The 24507-nt window shown below is 40.7% G+C and overlaps 1 protein-coding gene across 1 annotated transcript; it reads right to left on the bottom strand.

Annotated features, from left to right (window-relative positions):
• Nucleotides 1–23583: 23583 nt before the first annotated feature.
• On the bottom strand, nt 23584–24297 carry LOC136171867 (translationally-controlled tumor protein-like). Its single transcript, XM_065940907.1, has one exon. It carries the CDS (start codon nt 24221–24223, stop codon nt 23807–23809), a length of 417 nt encoding a protein of 138 aa, XP_065796979.1. The 5' UTR covers nt 24224–24297; the 3' UTR covers nt 23584–23806.
• Between the last annotated feature and the right edge of the window lie 210 nt (nt 24298–24507).

The following is a 24507-nucleotide window of genomic DNA, read 5'->3' as shown; positions in this document are numbered from 1 at the left end:
AGAGCCAGCTTAAGACTAAATATTAAAAAAACTAAGATTATGGCATCCGGCCCCATTATTGCATGGCAAATAGAAGGGGGAAAAGTGGAAGTGGTGACAGATTTCCTCTTCTTGGGCTCCAAAATTGCTATGGAAGGTGGCTGCAGCCATGAAATCACAAGACAATTGCTTCTTGGCAGGAAAGCAATGACAAACCCAGACAGGTTTGAAAAGCAGTTTGTTTTTCACAGTGTGTTGAAAAGCAGAGACATTACTCTGCCAACAAAGGTCTGAATAGTCAAGGCTATGGTCTTCCCAGTGGTCACATATGGTTGTAAGAGCTGGACCGTAAAGAAGGCAGAACGCCAAAGAATAGATGCCTTCGAACTGTGGTGCTGGAGAAGACTCCTGAAAGTCCCCTGGACAACAAGGAGATCAAACCAGTCAATCTTGAGGGAGATCAACCCTGAATATTCACTGGAAGGACTGAAGCTAAAGTTGAAACTCCAGTATTTTGGTCTGATGTAACAGACGACTCATTGGAAAAGTCCCTGATGCTGTGAAAGACTGGGGGCAGAAGAAGAGGGAGTCAGAGGATGAGATGGCTGGACAGCATCACTGATGCAATGAACATGAACTTGGGCAAACTCTGGAAGATGGTGAGGACCAGGAAGGCCTGGTCAGCTACAGTCTATGGGGTCGCTAAGTCGGACAGGACTGGGTGACTGAACAACAACAACATTAGTTCTGTAATACTAACTACTGTTCAACACTAACACTAGTTAGTACTGGGGTGTGAGGAGAATTGTGAGAATCACCTATTGTGGGATTTATAATAAGGCAACTTGGGAGAAATCCCTTTTAAAACAGAGCCTAACTACTGACATGAAAACTATTCACACTTACTTACTTCCTGCTTAGGTCACTTGCAGGAATGTCCCAAGAACTGGTTACTGTGAAGCCTTCTGTGCCCTTCCAGATTACTTCCTATCCCAAGTCTACACCTTCAAATTCCCTCCTATAATAAACTGGGTTGTTGTCCTTGCTGTGTCCCTATATCCTAGCCCAGTGCCTGGCACACAGAAAGTACTTAAAGCTATTTATTAATGAAGAAAGAAAACTTCAGTCACCCATCTGAAAAATATGTTAAATTAATTTTTCATTTTAAGAACTGATTATCTTAGGATAGAAGCCAATAGCTGGGGAATAAAACATTGCCATTTTCAAAATTTTTATACTTTTTCTTAGTATTAACTTTACAACAGAGTTTTACTCTTAAATCAAATGAATTAAAAAGCAATAAAAACCAGACATAGAGAACAGACTTGTAGACATGGGGCAGGGTGGGGGAGAAAGAGAGGGTTGGATGAATTGAGAGAGTAGCACTGAAACATTTACATTACCATGTGAAAAATTAGATTGCCAGTGGAAATTTGCTGTATGATGCAGGGAGCTCAAATCTGGTTCTCTGTGACAACACAGAGGAATGGGATGCGGTAGGAGGAGGTTCAAGACTGTGAGGGACATACGTATCCCTATGGCTGATTCATGCTAATGTATGGCAGAAACCAACATGTTATTGTAAGCTATTATCCTCCAATTAACAACAAATAAATTTTTACAAAAGAAAATAAATAAATCAATTTAAATTAAAAAAATTAAAAGCAATAAAAGACAATATGAGATAAACTATGTATGTTTTGGCTTTTAAATGTTTACCTTATACTATGGGGCCTCAGTTCAATAGCTCAGTTGAGTCCAACTCTTTGCAACCCCATGGACTGCAGCACATCAGGCTTCCCTGTCCTTCACCATCTCCCGGAGTTTGCTCAAACTCATGAACATCAAGTCGGTGATGCCATCCAGCCATCTCATCCTCTGTCATCCCCTTCTCTTCCTGCCTTCAATCTTTCCCAGCACCAGGGTCTTTTCTAATGAGTCAGCTCTTCAAATCAGGTGGCCAAAGTATTGGAGCTTCAGCTTTAGCATCAGTCCTTCCAAAGAATATTCAGAATTGATTTTAGTTAGGATTGACTGGTTGGATTCTTGCAGTCCAAGGTACTCTCGAGAGTCTTCTCCAACACCACATTTCTTTTCCTTTTTTTTTTTTTTAGACTTTGTTGATTTTTAATTACTTTTGGCTACACTGGGTCTTTGTTGTTGCCCTCAGACTTAGTTGCTCCATGGGATGTGGGATCTTTCTGTACCAGGGATCAAACTTGTGTCCCAGGCATTGCAAGGCAGACTCTTAACCACTGGACCACGAGGGAAGCCCTCCAACACCACATTTCAAAAGCATCAATTCCTTGGCACTCAGCTTTATGGTCCAACTCTCACATCTATACATGTCTACTGGAAAAACCATAGCTTTGACTAGACGGACCTTTGTCGGTAATGTTTCCTCTTTTTAATATGTTGTCTAGGTTTGTCATACCTTTTCTTCCAAAGACTAAGCATCTTTTAATTTCATGTCTACAGTCACCATCAGCAGTGATTTTGGAGCCCAAGAAAATAAAGTCTGTCTCTGTTTCCATTGTTTCCCCATCTATTTGCCATGAAGTGATGGAACCAGATGTCATGATCTTAGTTTCTTGAATGTTGAATTTTAAGCCAGCTTTTTCACTGTCCTCTTTCACTTTCATCAAAAGGCTCTTCAGTTCCTCTTTGCTTACTTCCTTAAGGGTGGTGTCATCTGCATATCTGAGGTTATTGATATTTCTCTCCTCAATCTTGATTCTAGCTTGTACTTCATCCAGTGTGGCTTTTCCCATGATGTATTTGGCATGTAAGCTAAATAAGCAGGATGACAATATATAGCCTTGATGTACTCCTTCCCCAATTTGGAACCAATCCATTGTTCCATGCCCAGTTCTAACTGTTGCTTCTTGACCTGCATACAGATTTCTCAGGAGGCAGGTGAGGTGGTCTGATAGTCCCATCTCTTTAAGACTTTTCCATAGTTTGTTCTGATCCATACAGTCAAAGCCTTTGGCATAGTCAATAAAAAAGAAGTAGATGTTTTTCTGTAATTATCTTCCTTTTTCTATGATCCAATGGATGCTGGCAATTTGATCTCTGGTTCCTCTGCCTTTTCTAAATCCAGCTTAAACAGTTGCAAGTTCTCGGTTCATGTACTGTTGAAGCCTGGCTTGGAGAATTTTGAGCATTACTTTGCTAGGTGGTTTGAACATTCTTTGGCATTATCTTTCTTTGGGATTGGAATGAAAACTGACCTTTTCCAGTCCTGTGGCCACTGCTGAGTGGCCATTTGCTGGCATATTGAGTACAGCACTTTCACAGCATCATCATTTAGGATTTGAAATAGCTCAACTGGAATTCCATCACCTCCAGTAACTATGTTCATAGTAATGCTTCTTAAGGCCCACTTGACTTCGCACTCCAGGATGTCTGGCTATTAGTGAGCGATCACACCATTGTGGTTATCTGGGTCATGAAGATCTTTTTTGTATAGTTCTTCTGTGTGTTCCTGCCACCTTCTTAATATATTCTGCTTCTGTTAGGTCCATACCATTTCTGTCCTTTATCGTGCCCATCTTGGCATGAAATGTTCCCTTGGTATCTCTAATTTTGTTGAACAGATCTCTGGTCTTTCCCATTCTATTGTTTTCCTCTATTTTCTTCACAATGATCACTGAGGAAGGCTTTCCTATCTTTCCTTGCTATTCTTTGGAACTCTGCATTTACATGGTTATATCATTCCTTTTCTCCTTTGCCTTTAGCTTCTCTTTTCTCAGCTATTTGTAAGGCCTCCTCAGACAACCATTTTGCCTTTTTGCATTTCTTTTTCTTGGGGATGGTTTTGATCACCACCTCCTGTACAATGTTATGAACCTCCATCCATAGTTCTTCAAGCACTCTGTCCATCAAATCTAATCTCTTGAATCTATTTCTCACTTCCACTGTATAATTGTAAGGGATTTGATTTGGGTCATACCTGAATGGTCTAGTGGTTTTCCCTACTTTCTTCAATTTAAGTCTGAATTTTGCAATAAGGAGTTCATGATCTGAGTCACAGTCAGTTCTAAGTCTTGTTTTTGCTGACTGTATAGAGCTTCTCCATCTTTTGCTGCAAAGTGACCACCTGGCGATGCCCATGTGTCTCTTGTGTTGTTGGAAGAGGGTGTTTGCTATGACCAGTTTGTTCTCTTGGCAAAACTCTGTTTGCCTTTGCCCTGCTTCATCTTGTACTCCAAGACCAAACTTGCCTGTTACTCCAGGTATCTCTTGAATTCCTACTTTTGCATTCCAGTCCCCTATGATGAAAAGGACATCTCTTTTGAGTGTTAGTTCTAGAAGGTCTTGTAGGTCATCATAGAACCATTCAACTTCAGCTTCTTCAGCATCAGTGGATAGGGCATAGACTTGGATTACTGTGATATTGAATGATTTGCCTTGGAAATAAACAGAGATCATTCTGTCTTTTTTTTTTTTCATTCTGTCATTTTTGAGATTGCACCCAAGTACTGCATTTTGGACTCTTTCATTGACTACAAGGGCTATTCCATTTCTTCTAAGGGATTCATGCCCACAGTAGTAGATGTAATGGTCATCTGAATAAAAGCCTCCTATTCTGGTCCATTTTAGTTCACTGATTCCTAAAATGTGAATTGTTCATTCTTGCCATCTCCTGTTTGACTGCTTCCAATTTACCTTGATTCATGGACCCAACATTCCGGTTCTTATGCAATATCGTTCTTTACGGCATCTTTACTTCCAATACCAGTCATATCTGCAACTGGGTGTTGTTTTTGCTTTGATTCAGCCTCTTCATTCTTTCGGAGTTACTTCTCCACTCTTCTCCAGTAGCATGTTGGGCACCTACCAACCTGGGGAGCTCATCTTTCAGTGTGATATCTTTCTGCCTTTTCATACTGTTCATGGGGTTCTTGTGGCAAGAATACTGAAGTGGTTTTCCATTCCCTCCTCCAGTGGACCATGATTTGTCAGAACTCTTCACCATAACACATCTGTCTTTAGTTAAGATGGCTAGACAGTATGTAATTTGGCGTATAAAAGGTGCTAATGAATCCACATTTTGAAATCTATCATAAAAATTCTGTTCTGATGGAAGATAAGTATTAAAACATAAAAAGATTTCATTAAAAGAGATTTAGAAAACAAGTATAAAAGAAAAATATACAACTTAATATACTACACATTATGAGTATTGTATTGTATAGAGCAAGTAATCAGTAATCATACCATTCTATCTGAGAAAGAAAAAGAGCTTGTGCATTCTATTTGGAGAACTAAGGTAATTAGATGCGACAGATTTGCTTAAGGTGATATGCTTCAACCAGAGTGGGAACGTGTCCTTTGCCTTGTTATTTCAATAAGCAAAATGATCCCTAAATATATGTGTATATATATATAATGTTCTGAACATTTTTAGAGGATAAAGAACTTTTATAATGCTCTACCAGTAGCCTCTGAAAGTTTTTATATTCTTATAGCATTACTCTTGTACACTTGGGGCTTTAGGATAAGAATTGGGTTCTGGGACTTTCCTGTGGTACAGTGAATAAGAATCTTTCTGCCAATGCATGGGACATGGATTCAATCCCTGGTCTGGGAAGATGCCACATGCTGCAGAACAGGTAAGCCCTTCTGACACAACTAATGAACCCACTTGTGGCAACTAGTGAAGTCCTTGAGCCTGGAGCCTGTACTCCACAACAAGAGAGGCCACCGCAATAAGAAGCCCATCAAACACAAAAAGGAGTGACCCCTCCACTTGCCGCAACTAGAGAAAGCCCACAGGCAGCAACAAACACCCAGCACAGCCAAAAAAATAAACTAATGAATTAAAAAAATAATTGGGTTCCAGAGTAATGTTGCAGGTTTTTTCTAGAAAAATTTTCTATATCGGTCTTGCTCTTCAATGCCTTTAATGCTTTCTATTGCTCTTACTAAAGTCCCAACCCGTTACCATGGTGTTCAAGGTCAATAAAACTCTCTAGCCTCATCTCATACCATCCCACCAGCCCCCAACTGCTAGGTCACTATGCTGAAGACACACGAAAGTGAAAGTGAAAGCTGCTCAGTCAAGTCTGACTCTTTGGGACCCCATGGAATTCTCCAGGCCAGAATACTGGAGCGGGTAGCCATTCCCTTCTCCAGCAGATCTTCCCAACCTAGGCGAGTCTCCTGGATTGCAGGCAGATTCTTTACCAATTGAGCTCTGAGGGAAGCCAGGCTGAAGACACATGGAACAGAACAATACTGGGCTCTGCGCTTCCTTTTCCACTTGACAAAATGTTCTTCCTAGCTCTGTGCAGGACTCTGGCTCTTTATCATGCTTCAAGTGTCAGTTTACACATCTCCTCCTCAGAAGGGCTTTCCCTGACCACTCAATATGAAGTAGCTCTCCTAAGACCTCCCCAGCCTCCTGCAGTTCTCTCGTCACATCATCCTCTTTGTAGCACTTACCATAATCAATAATCATCACCTGACTGCAAGCTCTGAACTATCACCAGTGTATTTCTGGTGGCTAGTATTGTGCCTGGTCACATAGATGGTACTTGGTATTGTCAAATTAATTATTGAACACATGAGTGAATAATTAAGCTAACAATATATGCTGCCCTTCTCTTTTCTTTGTTTATTCCTAAGTAAAGTGTCAACGCCATGCAACATACTAACTTGGAGCAATTTAATATGATAGTATTTTTGAGAAGTTTTAATAATAAAGAATAGTAAGAGGCAGATGTTAACAAATATTTCAAGACATGTTCTAAAATAAGTCTGTCTTTAGGAAAGATCACTGGTGTTGGACAGATTCCCTAGAATTTTTTCTTCCTGCTTTTCTGTTTTTTTTTCCCTCTCTCCCCTCCCCCTACTCTCTTCCCTGCCCATACTCTCTCCCTCCCTCCTCACCCCCAAACCCCCCCCTCTCCATTTGTAAGTTATATATGACACTGGTGATTAATATCTCAGGCAGTAGTTCTTCACCTAAAAGCCTTTCCCTAACTCTTCCTCAACTTCATGAGTTGATGTGCAACATGAATCATGAAAGAGTTGGTGTAACTACACAGTCACCTGAAAGTTGGTCTTTCAGGGACCACAATGGCAAAGAAATCTAGAGTACAAAGCATCACTATTTGGGAGAAGCATGTTAGAGAAAAAAGACATTAGAGTCAAGAGACAGGAATTCTAGTCATTTTGCCACTATGGAAATGATAGAAAGTCAATTCACTACTCTCTGCCCCAATTTTCTCATCTATTAAACTGAAATAATGACTCCTATCTTGTCTTATTTCACAGGTAGGAAAGGACCCATCAAGATGACTGTGTGAAAGCACTCTGCAAAATATTATATAAAAATGAGAGATATTATTATATGAAAAAAGAAGGACAATTTTCTGGTTTTAGAAAAGGAAGGATAAACAACAATCATATCTGGGGAGCAATGGGTACAGTGACAATATTTTCTAAACCAAAACCAGGATGTATCTTTTGGCTTATGATCTGACACATGGTCTGACCACATGACGGAATATTTGAAATCAAAATGTCCTGAAAAACCTAGGACATGTGGTTGCCATGGCAATGAAGAGCCATAGGGAGGCTATGGGCAATGAAAAGACAGGGTCGAATTGGCAAGCATGGAAAACTATTTTGCCAGTGATGTACAGGACAGCTTGGAATCAATAGATGTGGAAGACTGAAAATGCAAGAAGAAAGAAATTTTACTAATCTGAGTGTGAGGTGTAAGTAGCAATCCTGAGTCATCCTCATTCTGGAAAATTTCCCCACTTGGGGGAAATTCAGGGTAATCTCTGGTTTTCATGAACATGGAGCAGGAAGAGGTGTTTCAGATAAGACTTCTGTTGGAGTGGACAGAGCCCCCAAGGTGATCCCAAGTCTACTTTCAATATCCCAAGGGCACCTCTTAACTGAGATTTATCATTTGGTAGACCAGTTCTCCAGGAGAAGTACTGCCCTATAGACCCAAATCTGTTTCCACCTGGATAGAAAGTTCAGGGAATCTTCATCCCTCAGAATTCCACTCTTCATGGACTGCATTCTGTCTCCACCCTTCTCCAGGCAAAATCAAAGCAATCCTCTCTGTGCAATTGCTCAGGAAATAGAGCTTGTGATTTATACAGCCCCAGCGTTACATGAATTCTACTAATGATTTTTAGCACAGAAAATCGGGGGGGAGGGGGGTTTGTTGCTGTTTTCTTATGGTCAGTAAAAGGAAGGTACAGAAAAATCGCTAGAAGAGGTAATGACTGGACTCAGAAGAGAAGGGCTTATCAAAAGTACAATCTCTTTTAGCATTTTGCAGATTCTTATTAAAATTAATAAATTCCATATTTCTAAGAGACAAACATTGTTTCCTGGGGCAGATTTCCCCCCATTTAGCTCTCTTATTCCTTCCCAGCCCCTGACGACTATAAGACCTTCGAATTCCATCCAGTGCCTATCACATGCTATTGAGTTGGCATGTTTGCAAATTGCATGCAGTGAGATCCTTCCATACCAACAGCCCTCTCTCAGATTCTCCAGCATCACAGCCAAACTAGTATTGCCTGCACATTTTCTTCATCTTTTCATTGAGTTCGGTGTGGCAGCAGCACATTCCTTAGCACAGGCTCCAGTCGGCATGGTAACTAGTTAGAAACTGCAAGCTGCCTTCTTGCAGAATCCCGTTTCTTTCTGGGAATGCTTTTTTTGAGGGGGGAGGGGTGAAAGGAGGGGATGGTGTTGGAGGAAGTAGTGAAAAGAAGGTGGAAAAAGAATTGATTGGGTTGGGCTGGGGGAGGGGGGATGGGCAGAAGAATGACTTAAACTCGCTTTTTAAAAGAGTTATCTGGTCCACCCATGGTGTTGGTGCTAAATTGCCTGGGCAGAAAAAAAGTCCTAATTGGGGTGGGGAGGCAGTGACAAAGTAAAGCTTGTTCAAGCCTCAGAATCTGCGCTGTTGATAGTGCAGGTACCTCAGGGCAGTTGGGAGTGATTGCTGTGTTGACTTTGTCTAATTGTCGGGGAGGAGTTATGTGAGCGGTGACAGGCAGTGTTACACCCAGTGGGGTGGTGGACCAAAACTGGCATAACCACGCAGGGCTAAATAAACTGACTGACAAAGCTCTTGGCATATTATTAAAAATCTGGCAAAATGTTCATCTCTTGACAAAAATGTAGAGACTAGTAATGCATAACTTTATCCCATGTTGGATTTTTAAATGACTAATGCCAAGTTGTCTGTCAAAATTAATAGGGCATTGCTTCTTCTTATAGAACAAAAAAAAAAATCTCATACATTTTATTCATTTATTCATTGCTAAAAAATCATGTATCTGCTAAAAATTTCATTTAGGAAAAAGGTTTGGAGGTGGCTAACCTTCATTTTAAAGTACTCTGAATTAAAAGCTACTTTTTTTATCATGTTTGTTACAATTAAAAACCATACCTTCATTAAATTGTAAAGCATTTTGTGCTTAGAATAAATTGAAAGTCTTCACCCAAGCTTACATTAAGAGAGTCATTAGAACTCCAAATTGATTATATCTTTACATGAGTTTGAGTCTGGAACTTATTTTAAAAAACTTCCTTCATATCAAGAAAAATGTTAAATGGTTAATTGACTGTTGAGTAAATACTCTGCATCTTCATAGGAATTAATCAGTGTATTGATTTTTTAACTCTTCTACTTTGCTATTTCATGTGTTAATTGAACTGTTTCTCTTTCTTTGCTTTCCACAAAGGTTTATGCATGCTCTTCTAGAAAAACTACTTTTTCTACTAAGTTTTATATGCATAGGTCAACTTTTTGTTCTAGAATCTAAGTATATTTTGTGACTAGTCAGACCTCAGAAAGGAAGTGTAAATAATACTCTACCTCGTCATATGCATATGGTGCCTGTGGAGAGCTATTTTTTTCTTATTTTTCACATTCTAAAGCTTTGTAATTAAATGGAAATGAAGAAAGTTTCCCCAAAATACATAAAAAAAAACTTTTATAATGTATTTTAATTCTTTAGTTTGCTTTATTGAACAGTAATTTTTTTGTTTAGAAGTTTAAAATTTTTGTTAACTTAAAAAAAAATTCCCAAATGGTATTTCTCTCAAAAATCTCACATTTTTGCTAATTCTGATTTTTTTTAGGCCTTCAAATAAACTAGAAAGTCAGTGTGGCTAGTGGGAAGCCTTTGCTCTAAAGCACTAATAAATAATTTGATTTGGTGGTTTTTCTCTTCTTTTATTTCTTAAAGCAGCTCTTTACAGCAGTCTATAAGCTCTGTTTGAAAAATAAGATATTTGAAGCATAAATACTGATGTGCTTCCAGGTAGAAGGGAAACATACAAATGTTCCTTAACTGCAGAAGGAACAAACATGTAAATAAGAGATGGACTGAATTCCTACTGTTCATGTTTGCTCACTGCGAACATTTGGTTCACTTGGCTTGGCTCATTATTTCAGCTGGGAAAGTCACTATATGAATTAATAGCAGATTTCCCAGCTGAAAATAAATGTTTACCAGTTTAGGGGGCTGGGGTTTTTTGGCAAAGACCTGGCTTTTTGTCTGACTGGCTTCTTTTTTGGCGTGCACATCCCTGAGGTGTGTAATTAAAGTAAGGGAATTTGCACATAGTGCTTTAGGGCTTTAATGAATAGAAAACACAGGATATTTCAGCAATTTGGTGCCTAATGTCAGAGTGTGCATTTCCTGTGTGAGGTATCACAATAATAGGGCTCTGTGATAATAAAAGAGCCTGCAATGCCATGCAAAGAAAAACGGGAGTGACAGCCTTCGTTCCTAAATTCCAATACAATATACATAAAAAAGAGCAATTTACATTTAAAACAGAAGGACTTTGAACTTGAACATACTCTCAGAATTAATGGCTATTAAATCAGCCCCACTTTGCTGAATATTGAAATTCCCTTTAGGACAAAGATCTTGGCTGTTGATATCAGGTTACATTACAAAATTGAATACACAATATTAAATGGTTTTAATCACAACCATTCTTGTCTTGCTGTTGAAATTTTTGAGCAGCTCACAATTTGAAAAAAAAGTATTTTTAAACCTTAGGAACTGTGCGAGAAAGCTAGATAGAACAAATTAACATTGATTGAGCACCTGATTTATGCCAGCTACTTTTACGTGACATCAAATTTAATATTTTACAAAAATACCGTGCAAAAAGAAAAAAAAAAGGATTAGATTTCTCTTCTGTCGGAAGAATTACAAAGTTCAAAGACATTAGGCAACTTGCCCAAGAAGCCATTGCTAGTAATCTGTAGCGCCAGGATATGGAAGAGGGCACTGCCCAGCACAGAGGGGTCACTCAGGACCTACTGTTTCCATTATTTTCAGGATCCAAAACCCAAGCTCTTTCAACATATTTTACTATTATTATTTTTAAGTCTCTTACATAAAATGTCTTCTAAAGAGAGATGAAAACCTTGTTACCGCCTTATCCCCAGTCCCTGATCATTCTTGTGAGTAAGGTTTACATCCAACTAAAAAAAAAAAAAGACCACAAAACCTCTTGTTCCATCCTCTGTGTAACAGTGCAAAAGTAGCAGGCTTTTGCTTCCTGGGTCATGGGGAGGGTATCTCAGTCTGAGGACAGATGGTACTTTTAACCACAGGACAAGTGCATCGATGACAAGGAACAAGTCCCCAGCAGAAGCATGGAAATAGGGGGGTACTTTCATCACAGCCAGACGCCAGAATAGGGTGCCCACATCCCCGCAGGATAGGGGAATCCAGATTTTACCTTGCTGGGCCTCAGTTCTAACATCTAGACAATGAAAAGATGGCTCTGGATGATCCAGAAAGACCCATTTTTTATTTAAAAGTGGAAACTGCCAAGTAACCCTTGGCTGCGACCAGAGGGTAGCGTACAGGAAACTGATATAACCCATAAACAGGAGAATCCCCAAAGGATAAACCTCTTGTGGTCACTATACAAAGACATCTGTCAGCATTTTCATAGCCATATTTCCTAGTGAAACGATTACCAGTTTCCTACCAGTTATTTCCTACAATGACATATCTTTATATTATTCATAAATTAAATTCTAAGGTAGAACATTATCTTTAAAAAGTTTTTCCTCCTACCTTGTCATCTTATCCTGGCCTCTTTCTGGGCTTCCTCTCATCCTCCAGAAACCGTGAAGACACACGGACAGACCACACACCTGGGATGGGGCACTATTCTGATTCCTGGTGAAGAAGGAAAATGAAAAGGTGGGGCATGTGTATGTGTCACTTGGGAGGCTACACACCTCCTACATCCTGGGAATACAAAACTCAAGTGACGGACTTCCCTGGTGGTCCAGTGGTTAAGAACCTGCCTTCCACCTGGGGGATGTAGGTTCGACCCCTGGTCTGGAAACTAAGATCCTGCATGCTGTGGGACAACTAAGACTCGATGCAGCCAAGTAAATAAATATTAAAAAAAAAAAAAAAAAACTCAAGCGATTAGAGACTGAGACCTGCTATCTCACATCAGTCATCTTCCTGCTTGATGAAAAAACAACACTCTGTCTCTCCTCTCTCTTGTCGACAGCTACCCATGCTGGTTGGCAGTAACTGCTCCAACAGAGAAGCCCTATCTCCACAAAAAAACCAAAGATGCTGGTATCTTCGCTGTCATTTAGAGAAATGTGAACATTAAGAGTTTGAGAGACTTCTTAGCGTAAAGGTCAGAAATGCCATTTAGAGCACAGATTTTTTTTTTTTACTCCACTGCCCTCACCCTCTTGTATCCTCATTTCCTCTTCCTTTCCTGCCTAAGTTCCATGCTCCATCATCATTACTATTCTCCTGCAAGCACCCTTATCCTCCTTGCTACTGTCTCACTGGTAAATTTTGACCCCTGTTAAACTTTCTGCCTACTCGGGTCCAGCATCCCTGCAACAAAACATGCTAGAGAAGAAAACACAGCCATGCTGGCCAAAGTCACTCTAAATACCTGGTCATCGTAACCTCCTGTGGACCAATAATGCTGCCCAGCTATCATTCTGCCTTAGACTGTTCCCTCTCCCATTCTCCTCAACAGCTCCTGATCTCTCTCCTCAATCCTCCACAGACAGCTCACTCATCATCATTCACTTGCTTCCTTTTTCACCAAGAAATGAAAACATTCAGAAAAATTTACATGTTCAACCACCACATCTCCTTACCAGCACCAGAGTCCGTATATCCCGCCTTTCTTCCTGTGACTCTGGATAGAGTACTGGGGCTCCCAGACAAGGCTAGTTCCCACACTCATGCACTAGATCCCATCCCCGTCTTAATGCCACAAGGATACTTCTCTAGCAATTCTCCCCCTCTCTTCTGCATCAAAAGTTTCTCTCCCTTTTTCAAGACCATCACCATACCAACACCAAACATGTTCTTGTTTCTTTCATTAAAAATAAATACAACAAACCAGCCTTGGAACTGTAGATTAGCTGTACTTAAAACATTCAAGATGAAGTTGATCAGACCACCGATGACCAATTTCAAGATGACTGTCAGAGCTGACTGCACTGTTTCTGCATGTAAACCCCTCCCTCTGCCTATAAAAGCTCTTGCCCACTGATTGTTAGTGGGGAGAACCGGCCTTTGAACACAAGTGTGTCTGTTCCCCCTCTGTTGCCGGCCTCTGGAATAAAGCAAACTTTCTTTTCCACCAAAAAAATAAAAAAATAAAAATGAATACAAAAATCTTTTGACAGCACGTCTCCATCCAACTGCTGCTCCATTTTCTTTGCACCTCCTGACAACAAAACTCCTCAGAGTTGTTTGGGCTCACTGGTAATTTGTCTCTTCCCATCTTCTCCTGAACCCAATTCAGTCATCGACCCACCCCACCTCCCAACCCTGCAAAGATCAAAACAGTGCTCCTGTTAAGGTCACTAAGGAACTCCACATTGTCCATCAGTCAATTCTCTGGCCTCGTCTTACTGGTACTTTAAATGTCTGATGCAGCTGATCACATTCTCCTGACTGAGACACTTTTAACTTGCCTTCCACGACCCAGTGCTCTACTGAGCTCTTTGTCAGTCTCTGCTGGTGCCTCTCTATGCCCTCTCTCTAAGTGTTGGAGTGCCTCGGGGTTCAGGATTCTGACCTCTTCTTTTCTTAACTACATTCAGTTCCTACAGGAGCTCATCAGTTAAATAACAACTCTACACTGTTGTCCAGATTTATATCTTCCGTCTGAGTGGCTCTTACCCTTGGCCCTTATTGTGAAACCAAGATCCGGGTTCCCTCTTGCTCCCCAGTTATGTTAAGTGGGTTTCAGGCCTGAGACCCTACATTGTTCTTGTTGGTTCCCATGGAAGGGCTCTGAACCTGATACTCCCTGACAGATGGTCCTGCCTACCTGCCTAGGTATCTGACTGTCTTGGAAGGACGAGGAGGACGTGGAGGAGGAGGAGTTGTGCTGTTATACACAGCCCAGGGCTGTTGAATGTTGTGGGATGTCAACTGCCACCCTTGAGGAAAAGGCAGCAGGCTCCCTCCTGAGCAGCCAAAGCAGAGTCATGACTGACAAACTTACTGTGGCCTAGACAAAGTTTGCCCTTAGTATTGCAAATCAGAAATTTTATATTTTCAGAAAGTAAATTAATCTTTCTAGGGCAAGCTACCTAACCTCTCATTAGTCTGACGTATCAAACCAGGGTACCATTTTATTAATTTACATTGGGAAATAACAGTTGTAAGAACTAGAATACTTAAAACCACATGAGCACCATATTCTCTACCATCAAGAATTTTGAAAAGCCTAAACATGTTCAAATTCAGCATATTATTTTATAGTAAGAAATGGCTATCTTGGTGAACAAAATTCTTGAAGTTCATATGATTTGTGCATTCCCTGATATTTATTTTTAATATAGTATCTTTAACTGTAACCGTATAAACCTAATTTTTAATTTTTTTTGGTTGCATGGTGAGGCACGTGGCATCTCAGTCCCTGACCAGGGATCAAACAGCACCCCCTGCATTGGAAGCATGGAGTCTTAGCCACTGGACCACAAGGGAAGTCCTGATTCCCCCATTCTCTGTGGGCTTACACAGGAAGCAAATACATCATCAAATTTTACAAAAATGATAGCTAATCACACTGCAACCAGACTGATTTTTTTCAAAGCACACATTTGACCAGGTCACTCCTCTAAAACTGGATATTGTTCTCAGGAGAAGACAAAATCCTCAACCTACTAGCCCTGCATGGTCTGACTGCTTCAGACCTGGTCCTCAGTCTAAGGACTGGTTAGGAGTGTGGGTTCTGCACTCATACCTCCATGGTTCAAATATATCACTTAGTTATATTATACTATAGTGACTTAGTTATATTACACCAGTTTCCCCCTAATTAAAACAAGAATTAAGATAGTGCTTTTTCATAGCATTGTGACAAAAATTAGAAGAAAAGCTGCTTTCAACAGTGTCTGGCACCTCTAAGCACTCAACAATGTTGTTGTTCAGTCACTCAGTTGTGTCTGACTCTTTGCAACCCCATGGAATGCAGCACATCAGGCTTCCCTGCCCATCACCAACTCCCAGAGTTTACCCACACTCATGTCCATCGAGTCAGTGATACCATCCAGCCATCTCATCCTCTGTCACCCCCTTCTCATCCTGCCTTCTGTCTTTCCCAGCATCAGGGTCTTATCCAATGAGTCAGCTCTTCACATCAGGTGGTCAAAGTATTGGAGTTTCAGCTTCAGCATCAGTCTTTCCAGTGAATATTCAGGACTAATTTCCTTTAGGATGGACTGGTTGGATCTCCTTTCAGTCCAAGGGACTCTCAAGAGTCTTCTCCAACACCACAGTTCAAAAGCATCAATTCTGCGCTCACCTTTCTTTATAGTCCAACTCTCACATCCATAAACGACTACTGGAAAAACTACAGTTTTGACTAGACAGACCTTTGTTGGCAAAGTAATGTCTCTGCTTTTTGATATGCTGTCTAGGTTCGTCATCATAGCTTTTCTTCCAAGGAGCTAGCATCTTTTAATTTCATGGCTGCAGTCACCATCTGCAGTGATTTTGGAGCTCAAAAAAATAAAGTCTGTCACTGTTTCCATTGTTTCCTCATAATGTGCTCTCTTTCCTGATTGCACCTGTTTTGAGAGGTAGCTTCCATACTCAGCACTTTCTCCCAAAACTTGACATCTCCCTGACATGTTATAGGCACTCCATATCGACTTGCCTGAGTACCTGTTGAGCTCATGCTTACCCCAGGCTGAGAAGGCTTTGAGGGGCCAGCCGGGTCTTGCAGGGGCAAAGCTCAAGTGGGCGCTGCTAACTTCTGCCTCAGGGGCTCTCTTTCTACCACCTCCCAGGGCTGACCAACCCCCTTCTGATTAACACATTCTTTCTTTGCATGTGTTAATGCCTTTGCTCAGGTTTCTTAGGGTCCTTCTAGGGCATAAGAAAACTTTGCATATCTATGCTCTATTTTAGTCCATGTTGTTTTTAAAGTTTTGCTCTCAGGGGGGCATTTTATTTCCCTCCTTTCCAAGTTCTGGCAAGGGTGGGGTTCCAGAGGGTTATCTGTTTGCATCTCTCTATTAGAGACAACACCCCTGAACAGGATTCTATCTACCAATGGGGACGCCCTGGTGGTTTGTATTAGATATGACAGTGTGTTCACCTTCCCAGCAGGAGCACTGAACTTCTCCTCAAGCCCGAGCTAGGTCGGCCCTGCCCCCATGAGCCTCTCTCGGTCTATTCACCTTGCTGGTCTATTCACCTTAGATAGAGCCCAGCAGATACGCTCTATGGGGGATACAGGAGGTAGCTATACAACTCCACTTAATTAATGGAGGTAGGTGTCAAGCATGTTTTTCGAGAAATGAAGAATACAGCACTGCTCTGGGGATTAATTATTCTGTCCTAAATGGAAATACTAAAATTGACCCAAGGATGAGAGTAATAAACACAAAGTTATTCTTACCACCATATATTTGCACTGTGCAATGAGACAGATGCTAATCCTCAACTGAGGGCTAGGCAAAAAACTACCACTGTAAAGATTCCATCCAGTCCTTGTAAAGCCTCCGTCTAAAAGACTCAATTATATGTTAGCCAAAATAATTGGTTTACAAGACATTCATGAAAACCTAGACTTTGAAAAGCATTGCTCTGGTCTTTCACACTATTTCCACGATGTTGAGATCTCGCTTAGGCCGGATGATGTATATGAAAATGTACAGAGATGTATATAAAAATGGTATAAGAAAAGGACCTGTCCAATCCAATGTAGGAATTTAGTGAAAGGTAAGAAAGAACACAAAACTCAGGTTGGGGAAAGCCTCTCCCTGGGATATTTCTCGTCCTTTATTTTTACCCCCAATCCAAGACTTGTGGTTAACTCAGATAAGCACTTGACCTTTGTGGGTGCTTATCCAAAGTCAACCTTCCCATGTCTGAGGGTCACCTGTAACTCATTAATCTCAGCCCATTATTGTTTTGCAGGAATGTCTGTTCCATTTAAGATATAAAACTCCTATACAGATAACATGGTAGGTTAATGCACTCACCTTTCATTCCCTGATTGCTGGGTTCACACTGAACTCAATTCTGTTATGAGTAAGGATTACGTTTTGATATGTTCCCTGTCCCCAGGAGCCATTTGTTTATACGTCTTCACATCCTAAAAGGATGTTGCAGGCATCAGCATACTCTTTGGGGCCCTATAAAGGAGATTCCAGGGAATAGAATGGCCCAGAGGTTACTGGGTCAGGACTGGAGAGAAGGAACTATTTAGGGATCTTGCTGAGTGCATGCTTCTGAGGGCGCTATCAGTCTTTTCCACTATTAACTCTTAAGAGGAAAACAAGGCCATTATCACTTTTCAAAAAATAATAAATTGCTTTATATAGAATCTAGTACTGTTATGCTGTACTTCTTTCCCTACAGCCAGAAAAGTGCTAGCAGGCAACCAGGAAAAAGGCACAAACTCTTTCCAGTTTGTACATCATATTTTTCAAGCATCCTCTTATTTATGATTTAGCTTAATTCCCTCTAACATTAGGAAATGCCCACCACCTGTACCAAAATCTGAGATGAGAATCTAGAGGAAAATAACAACTAGGGGTTCCACTATCTCTAAGGCAGTATAGCACGGTAGATGGGATGTCAGTTCTGGAGTCAGACTGCCAAGCTTAATCTCTCCCAGCCTCAATTTCCTAGCTGTAAAATGGAAATAATTAGAGCATCTACCACAGAGTTATTGAAGAAATCAAATAAGACAGTGATGCATAAGGCACTTAGAACAGTGTCTAACATCTATCAGGGGCTCAGTAAGTGAGAGCTGTTATTGGAACTTAATTGCTCTGTTTTATGCTACAGAAACTGAAAGGATTTCTTTCTTTCTTTTTTAATCTATGGCTTCCTTTCCAACCACCTGACAGGTAACTAAATCCCAAATGAATGCTTCTCATTTTTTTCTATTTTGCAAGGCCACTCCAGTCTTTGCCTCCCCTCCTCCATGCCCCTTGAATTCCAACCAGTTAAAGTACAAGGGAGTGGCCAAGGAGTGGAGATGCTGCATCTCAAACCGCTGGCTTAATTAATTTTGGCCAGTTCTTGCTGCTGGCCATGCTGCCACCGCCTCAATTACCCTCAGTCCTAACAACAGAAAGTGGTGCACAAAAGCTTTCACTTTGTAGCGAGAGAAGAAAAAATGTACTGTCGATACATATTACTCGTCAATGTAAGTGCTTTCGCAGTTTCTTTTTATGTTCTTTGAGCCTAAGAACCATTTAGAGAAGCCCTGCTGTTCCAGCACCCTAAGGACATGTAAGAGGATGTGCACGGGCAGCCGAGAAACAGAGCTTCTATTTATGTGGAGCAAGGCAGGCCTAGATCTTCGATTCACAATAAGCAGAATATCTTAATCACAAGCATTCTGAAGTCATGCCAGGTGGAGTGCTTAGTGTTTGTTCGCTAGGTTTTCTTTTTTAAAAAATACAACTTGGGAAAGACTATGACAGGTGGGCTGTAATTTTAGGATTCGCTATGATCTTCCCATTGGGAGGCTGGGAAAGAGTTGGCACCTAAATATTCCTCCGAATCCCTACACCAGGAGAGATCGTCCTGGTGGCTCAGCAGTAAAGAATCCACCTGCCGATGCAAGAGATGCGGTTCGATCCTTGAGTCAGGAAGATCCCCTGCAGAAGGAAATGGCAACCCATGGCAGTATTCTTAGCTGGGAAATCCCATGGACAGAGGAGCCTGGTGGGCTACATTCCATAGAATCTCAAAGAGTTGGACACGACTGAGTGATCAAACAACAACAAGGAGTGGTCTAGAATTTCCAGAAAGGACAGGGGCAAGGATGGCAACCTTTTGGAAAAGGGAGCTAGTGGGCTTCCCTTGAAATGGAGTTTGCATAGTAAACAGGCTGTTGTCTGGAGTCATGGTGACTGGGGCTGGGTCTGTAAGGCAGACCCAGATTTAGAAGGGCTCCTCATTTTATATGTGAACAATCATGGTTCCCAACGCTTACTACCCGTTCTAAGGAAATGTCTTTGCCAGAGATAACATGCTATAACAAAGTTGTTGGTAGTGCAGCAGGTGAGGGTTTTATCTGCTTAGAAAGAAGCCTGGCACAAGAGGTGCTCAAAAACATTTGTTGAATGAATTTATGATTTTATGGAAGCTACAAAGGGCTTTCCTGGTGGCTCAGACAGTAAACAATCCACCTGCAGTGTGGAGACCGGCGTTTGATCCCAGATCAGGAAGGAAATTTGATCCCTAGAGAAGGGAATGGCAATCTGCTCCATTATTCTTGACTGTAGAATCCCATGGACAGAGGAGCCTGGCAGGCTGCAGTCCATAGAGCTGCAAAGAATCAGACACGACTGAGCAACTAACACTAACACTACAGTAAAAGCCCTGGAAGAGAAATCACCAACAGAATAACGGGTTTCTCGAGTGAAAACCGTGCATCCTAGAGCCCATGCCCTGCAAAAAGAGAAACTACTGCAACGAGAAGCCCCGTCCAGGCAGCTAGAGGAGTCTCCACTCGCCCCAACTAGAGAAAGCCCATGTGTAGTAATGAAGACCCAGTGCAGCCAAAAATAAAAAAAAAGAAAGAAGAAGAAGAACTGGTTTATATTTTTTGGCTTAAGTTAATAATTGAAAATATTTAGAATGACTCCCTCCCCAATCAAAGCAATAAAATGTATAGAATTTAGGGACTATATGTAAATATGAAATAACGGTAGGCAGAGACTTTCTGCTATCTTTCAATATTTCAACAATTCGATTCTCCCATCTTCCTGTAAGACTAGAGCTCCCAATTTTAGTTGGATACAGAGCTTCCCAAATAAAATTACATTAGTATTTTTCAACTCCTACCCTTTCTGCTGCTAGCCTTAGGTATGTCACTAAGTTCTGACTGATGGAATGTGCACAGAATACACATGACTTCCAGGTCATGCATTTAAAGGTAAGGAGCGTGGCCTTCTTCCCTTCCTTTTCCCCTTATCACTGTGTGGGATGCAAATATGATGATAGGAGCTGCAGCTGCCCTCTTAGACTGTGAACTGAAAGCTGTGTGTTGAAGATGATAGCACAAAAGACAGAAGCAGCCTATACCTCTGACACCATCAAGCCTCTCTTAGATGTTTAGATTGCCTGTACTCGAACTATTACTGAGAGGGAGACTTCTATCTTGTTTGTCCCAACCATTGCTTTTTGGAATGCCTCTGTTACTTTAGTTGAATCTGTATTTAAACAAATATTAACACCATGCTACATTAGGGAAGAAAGCTGCAAGGAAAACTCTATTCCCTTGAAACAAAATCAAGAAGAGCAGAATCAATGATTGAGATGTTCGTTGGTTCTCATAATTTTCCTCTTCTAATTCAACTACTATTTTTCAGAATGAGTTCATATTGTTGTTGACTCATGAAGGAAATGTTGGTTCTGATTTGTAAAGCTGTGGCAGTAGCCATTGACACTATTGACGAGTAAGAAATCCAATCTACTGCCTGTTTTTTAATAGCCTGAGAACAAAAAATGGTTTTTACATTTTTCAATGATAGAGAAAACCAAAAGAAAGCTTACAATATGTAGAAATTATATGAAATTCAGATTTCAGCGTCTGTAAGTAATGTTGGAGTGCGGCCACATTCATTTATTTAAATATTGTTTGTAGCTGCTTTCTTGCAGAGTTGAGGAGTTACAACAGAAACTGTATGCCTAACTTCACAAAACCTAAAATGTTTACTGAGTGACCTTTAAAAAAAAAAAGTTTTCTGCCCATTCCCTGGACTGTCTTTCCTGTTGTTGGTAGTGGAAGGTAGACATATATTATTTGAATTAATTTCCTTTACTTTGAAGTTGCAAGCTACAAGATCATATTTATGCATTTAGGGGTTTTATCAAATAGCTTAATTTTAATCATGAAGAATATTTGATAAACTGATAAAGAACTTGAAAAGTAACAGGGGCTAAATTGCACCTTTAGTATTTCTATGAACAATATAGCATAGATTTTGATGGCTGAATCACCAGTCCCACATTTAGCTTCACTTCCTGTGGCACTGGTGAGGACAAGCCCTGTCGTGAAATACTACCCTTATGATGTTTCTTGTGCCATCTCTTCAACTCCTTCCCCACAGCTATTATACTATTTCAGTTCCTTAATAATTCTAGACCATACTTTTGCAGTAATTCTCTTACTGCCGTTCTTGCATCCAATCTCTTCTCCCATACATTTTCTTTCACCAGAGAGACTTTCCTTTAAAAAAACAAAAAAAGAGTACAGTTGACCCTTGAACAATGTGGTTTAACCATGCAGGTCTACTGACATGAGGATTTTGTTCAATAGTAAATACTACATGATTCATGGTTGGTTGAATCTGCAGGTATAGGACTTCAGATATGGAGGGACCTTGATAAGGCAGGCCAACTATAAATTATATTCAGATTTTTGACTCCAGGAAAGAGTAGTGCCCCTTGTTGTTCAAGGGTCAACTGTACATAGTTAATTCTATTTAATTACAAAGTTGCATGTCTTATCTAAAATATTTCAGTCCATCCACTGCTTATAGAATAAAACCAAATTCCTTAGGCTGGTATTCATGATTCTCCATTATATAGTCTTAGTAGCTTAAATGGTAAAGAATCTGCCTGCAATGCAGTAGACTGGGGTTCAATCCCTGGGTTGGGCAGATCTCCTGAAGAAGGAAATGGGAACCCTCTCTGATAGTCTTGCCTAGAGAATCCCAGGGACAGAGGAACCTGGCAGGCTGCATGCAGTCCATGGAGTTGCAAAAAGTCAGACACGACTAAGTGACTAACACACACATGCACTCTCTACGTTTTATCCAAATGGAACCTTCCCTTTTCTCAGCGTATCTCTGTAGGACAGGCCCTGTTCTCTGGTCCATCCTCTGTGCCTCTGTTCACAGCATGATGTCCTGCCTCCAAACCTAACCCTTCCTCCCCATCTTTTCATATTCAAATGCTCTTTGTTTTTTAGAACCTATTTCCAATGCCAACTCTTTCATGAAAACTTCTCCAACTCTCCTATTCCAAGCTCAGTAAGTATTATGGACACCGATAGCTTCTGTCTGGCCTGGCATCATTTGTTCATCATTCTTTCGGAAAAAAAAAGTGAAAAGTGAAGTCGCTCAGTGGTGTCCGACTCTTGGCGACCCCATGGACTGTAGCCTGCCAGTCTCCTCTGGGCCACGCAGAAACACTCTCTCTCCATCTTGTTCTTGTTCTTCTGCTAGCTGTCTCTTTGCAATCTGATTCTTGAGTCATACAAGCATAGACAGCACCTGGAGCTCATTCAGGTCCTGAAGAACTCACGTCCATTGTTTCTGCTGGTGGATCCCTACAGCTGCTCTGCTCCAGTCTTGTCAGTGCTGGTTTCTTTGCCTTATCTTTTGATTTTATGAAGAGCTCCTTTCTCTTCCAGTAAGCTCTTTCGTGAATCAGCCACTGCCGGTTTATATTGTTTGCAATCAAAACACTGACTGATAGACGTGATCATTCCTTCTTCCAAGTCCTCAAAGTATGTTGCCTATACATTTCTTAGGATCCTTAATGTTTCATATCTTGTATAACAGTCATCCACGTTATCATTTTCTTTGTCTTAAACAGTATCAGTTCCAGAATTCTACATAGGAGGAGCAACTGGGGGTTGAAGCAAGAAAGCATAAGGGACTTACCATGAATCCTTACTGGAGTTATAACAGCTTTCTCTTTATTTAGACTGCATTTTTTAAACCCTTAAAGAGCAACATTATCTAAAGATGTTTTTACTCATATATTTATTTAAAATTAATTTAAAAACATCCATTTTCCTCTTTAGAGAACATGTATCTGAAGGAAAGATGGCCCTGGAGCTTATGGTGGGGGGACTTCCTTCCCTTCCAAGGTGCCTTTGGGTGCAGAGGCTGAACTTAAAGACTGTGAGCCATTTATCACCTCTGTGGTCCTTTCTATAGTTCCTTACAAACAATCACCACACCCAGTACAGCTATTGAATCAATCAATCAATGGTCACTGTATCATCTCACATCATTTATCATTTGCCTCTTTTCTGAAGAAAATTCAAGGTGTATGCTTTCCCACTTGGAATTTATTTGGGTTACTAATCTTTTTTTTTTTTGAGTTTAAATGCGTTTTATTTTTAGACAACCTAAATGACATGTTTTCTCAAAAACAATGCCTCCGCTCCAAATAAATCAACATTCAAAACAAATGAAGAGCTCAAGATGATATCAGTCCCATCTGTCTAAGTCCTGCTATTGTATGGATGAAAAGCAGTGGCCAGCCAGTTATGACGACAGGTGATTGATCCAAAGTAACTGCCAACATTGTTAACATTTTTCCATCTCTAAACCATCCTTAAAGAAAATCATATATGGGGTTATACCATCCTCACAGTAGTCCAGCAGAGCAACCATGCCATTTGGATTCGTGTTTTCACCAATAAAGAACTGATAGTTTTTGAAATTAGCAAGGATGTGCTTGATTTGTTCTGCAGCCCCTGTCATAAAAGGTTTTACTCTTTCTGGTCTCTGTTCTTCAAGTTTCCCTTTGATTGACTTCATGTAATCTTTGATGTACTTCTTGGAGGCTTCTTTTGTGAGGCTGGTTTTCTGCAAGTGATGGTTCATGACAATATTGACACCAGTGATTACTGCGCTTTTGGTACCTTCGCCCTCGGGGCCTTCAGCGGAGGCATCTCCACCAATGAGCGAGTCATCGATGTTACCCTCTGTCCTACTGACCATCTTCCCCTCCACCTCCAGACACAGTCAGTTCGCGACCTCCCGGATCTTGTAGATATCGGAGAACATCTCGTCATGGCTAAAGCTACTGATTTTTTTCAATAAATAATTATTAGAGAATTCCCTGGCAGTCTGGTGGTTAAGACTCCACGCTGCCAGTGGAGGGGGCACTGGTATGATCCCTGGTTGGGGAACTAAGATCCCACATGTGCTGTGCTCCTCCCCCCAAAAATTGTTTTTATATAAAAATTTTAATAGATAACCATGAGATGTCCACTACTATATTG

This window comes from Muntiacus reevesi, chromosome 7 (genome assembly GCF_963930625.1).
Source record: "Muntiacus reevesi chromosome 7, mMunRee1.1, whole genome shotgun sequence".
Taxonomy (NCBI): Eukaryota; Metazoa; Chordata; class Mammalia; order Artiodactyla; family Cervidae; genus Muntiacus; species Muntiacus reevesi.
The sequence above is the reverse complement of the archived record's forward strand: the minus strand, read 5'-3'. Positions and strand labels throughout refer to the sequence as shown.